The sequence below is a fragment of the Sipha flava genome, unplaced genomic scaffold (assembly GCF_003268045.1).
Source record: "Sipha flava isolate LNK unplaced genomic scaffold, YSA_version1 19048_pilon_pilon, whole genome shotgun sequence".
Lineage (NCBI taxonomy): Eukaryota > Metazoa > Arthropoda > Insecta > Hemiptera > Aphididae > Sipha > Sipha flava.
In genome coordinates, this window is record NW_020272562.1 from 689 (window position 1) to 4,090 (window position 3,402).

The following is a 3,402-nucleotide window of genomic DNA, read 5'->3' on the forward strand; positions in this document are numbered from 1 at the left end:
CATGACCAAACATTATAATTAACACATTAATTATTCCATGGCGAAACTGTCAGTATATGACAGTTACATTATTTTAATTTTTTACACTCTACATAATTGTAATTTTTCAATGAGAGAGAGCATTGAATAATACTACATTTCAAATTATTACATTTTGAATACATTTAAATGTTTTCCTTAACTGCATGTACAGTAATAAGATTAAAAGTGAAAGTGGCCTTTCCTGTAGTTGGACATAATTCGACCATTTCCGATTTCGATAGAAAATATTCAAATTGTAAAGCATATCTTTCATGATCCTTTGGCGGAATATATTGGTACATTTCATCAGCACACTTAAATGTACCTAGAAAGTATAAAGTTATTTTATTAGATATTTCAAAATTGTCATGTTAATTAGGATCAATTTATAGATTTAGAATAACTTAGGATTTACGTATAGTACAAGAAAATTAATTGGAGTAGCTACAATTATTTTCTGGATATTTTTTAATATTTTTCAAATTTTTTCTTTAAATTTGAAATGCTAATTCTCTTGTATTATAAAACGTAAGGTTTAAATATAAGTATATATATATAGATATGTGTATATGCATATGTAAACTTATATATGAATACTTGTATTCAATTATTACGTCAGCACATTATTTACATTTTTATCCCCTCACATATTATCGTTATTTAGACAGTGACTACCTCTTCTATCAAAAGTCAACGTTTTCATAGACTTCCCATATATTTTTTTTATATTCATTAATAAAATTTATTTTTTTAATTATCAAAATGAATATCTGGATTTCTTAATAATAATTTATATTTTATTTAAAGAGATTTATTAAAATAATCTGTTGGGTGACATTGCTGAGTGCCTCCCATTCTGTGAAATTCTGTTAATGATTAAATGTATTATAAATATTACTTAATGTATACATTTGTTATAGATTGTTATTATTCCTTTCATCATTATAATAAATAACGATATTTTATTTCCTTAATTAAAATACACATACGTTTTCTAATGTTATTTTACATTTTTAATTGTCTTCTATCCAATGATTTTTAATAAGTGCAGGTCTAGATTCCTCATATTCAAAATTATAGAAATCTCTCTACAAATATATGCATATTACGTAAATTTCAAATTTTTTGTTGTGGAAATCCCTTTGGGATGGACAAGAGGGAAGGGATACTTGATTATTAACAAATACACCACAAACTTCTCATTTGAAAAAAAAATAAATACAATTATTGTTTATTTGAAGTAATTTCATAAATCAGATGCATAATATGCCGAGTAAATAATATAAATTAAAAAAATACTTCATTAAGTCAATAGAATTAAACTGATAAATCAACTAATGATTATATTTATTTTTATATTAAATATTAAATGAATTTGTATTGTTTTATATGAAAAAATAAATTTTATATGTATAAGATTGTGGTTTTTTAATTTTATTTGACAAATTATTTATAACATATAATAAGTTTGTTTTAATTTTTAGTAAAAGATAAAAAAATACATAGTTTAATGAAAACCTGGTCATTAACGAGTTAATAAGTTAAAAGTTAAGTTAAAAATTAAGTTAATTTAACTTATTAACTTAACGTATTTCCTCACAAATTAACTTGAAATTAACGTATTATTTTTTTATTTATCCCAATTAAGTTAATTCTAATTTTCAAGACCAGAAATATATTTTTGTAAAATAGGTACCACATTTGATAACAAGTTCATGGAATTTGAAAAAATTTGAAAATATAATTGTCAAAGTATTTTTAGATGAGAACATAATATTTATTTTGGTCTTAACTATTAATAAGGGTCCTACCGGTCCCAGGAAAAATACTCAATCGTCTTTAGACTATTGTGTAAACATAGCCATATATTTTTTAACTTAATTTTTACTTAATTGATGTAATTATCATATGCATTAACATGATTGTTTACTTAACTAAACATGAACTCAATTAACTTAACTTAACTGAGTTTAAAAATATCATTAACTGGCCTAGCCTTGGTTCAATGTACGATACAAATTCTGAAGTCAATCAATCAATTAATTATGCTTTATAAGTAAAGTGTAAACGCGACTCTCACAATGTAGCAAACGTGTTACGAATTATATATTTACCAATGTCGGGTATAATAGACCGAATATAAACATAAAAAATACTTTACTATTTAATGTATTTATTATTTAAATAAAATAATTATACAAACTAATTAAAAGCGTCAACATTCAACTAATTATGAATTCAGAAAAATAAATTTGAGTTAAGTACCTTAATAATGTTTAATTTTGTCAGAAAATATAATAGTTTATAATGTGAGTTGATAAAATGTTTGGGTAGATATTTTTTGGATTTATAGCCGCAAAAGTAAAAATTTATATGGTAACACTATTTTATTTTTTTACTAGAATTGAATCAAATGAATTAAAAATTAAATTACATGCTTTATATTTTTTAACTTCAAAAACAGTAAAATAATAGTATACACTAATAAATATCATTGAATAATTACTTATTATTGATGCTATATTTTGAAATGTAAATTTATTTTTATTCGTTTCAATACTGACAACTCGAAACCCAGCCTTTTCAAAAATAGTTTTTGTTTCCTCCAATGAATACACCGGCATATTAGCTTGCATAGTTTTCTGAAACATTTATAATAAGTTTTTTTTGTAAGAGTATAATATTCTTTTGAAATTATAACAGTTTTTATCGAATCATTATTTGATTAATAGTTAAATATTATTTTTATAGTTATTAAGTATTTAAATATTTGTATATAAATTTTATAATTCAAACCAAAAAATTGCTAGCTATTGATTTTAATATTTGTACAAACATAAAATATATATGTACAACAAATTCATGAATTACTATAGTGCGTTATGTAATTCGATTTTCATGTAACTATTTTTGATTTAATACGACCTTAAGATTATCCAAATATTTGTAGGTATTTACTTTTGTATAAATTTGCCATTCTGGGTCCAGTTTTTTATATATTTCGACGTTTGGAACATTTAACAAATAATGAATACAAATTTCTCCATTGTTCCTCAACATTGATTTCATGTTAACTAATGCATTCATTTTATTCCAAACCCAGTGAAAACAGAGAAATGAAAATATTTTGTCGAAGGTGTGTGCATACAAAGAGCATTCGTTTGCATTTTCAATATCCAATATTTTGAAATTTATATGAGAATTTTCGTAGGATATTTTTGCGTATTCGATAAATTTATGTAATTTATCAACACAGACCTGGAATTAAATAAAACTTAAGGAATAATAAAATTTTATACGATATTTTTCTGAAAATTTACTAATAACTTACCAACTGTTTGATTTTATTTTTGATAAGTGGATATAGAATATTTGAAGAAA

General features: G+C 22.8%; 1 protein-coding gene across 1 annotated transcript; it reads right to left on the minus strand.

Annotated features, from left to right (window-relative positions):
• Window positions 1-30: 30 nt before the first annotated feature.
• On the minus strand, window positions 31-3,402 carry LOC112681365 (juvenile hormone acid O-methyltransferase-like; the record flags this gene model as incomplete). Its single annotated transcript, XM_025551626.1, is given in 4 exon segments — window positions 31-346; window positions 2,528-2,663; window positions 2,980-3,279; window positions 3,353-3,402. Coding segments are annotated over 4 exon segments (668 nt in total), but the record flags the coding sequence as incomplete, so codon positions are not given.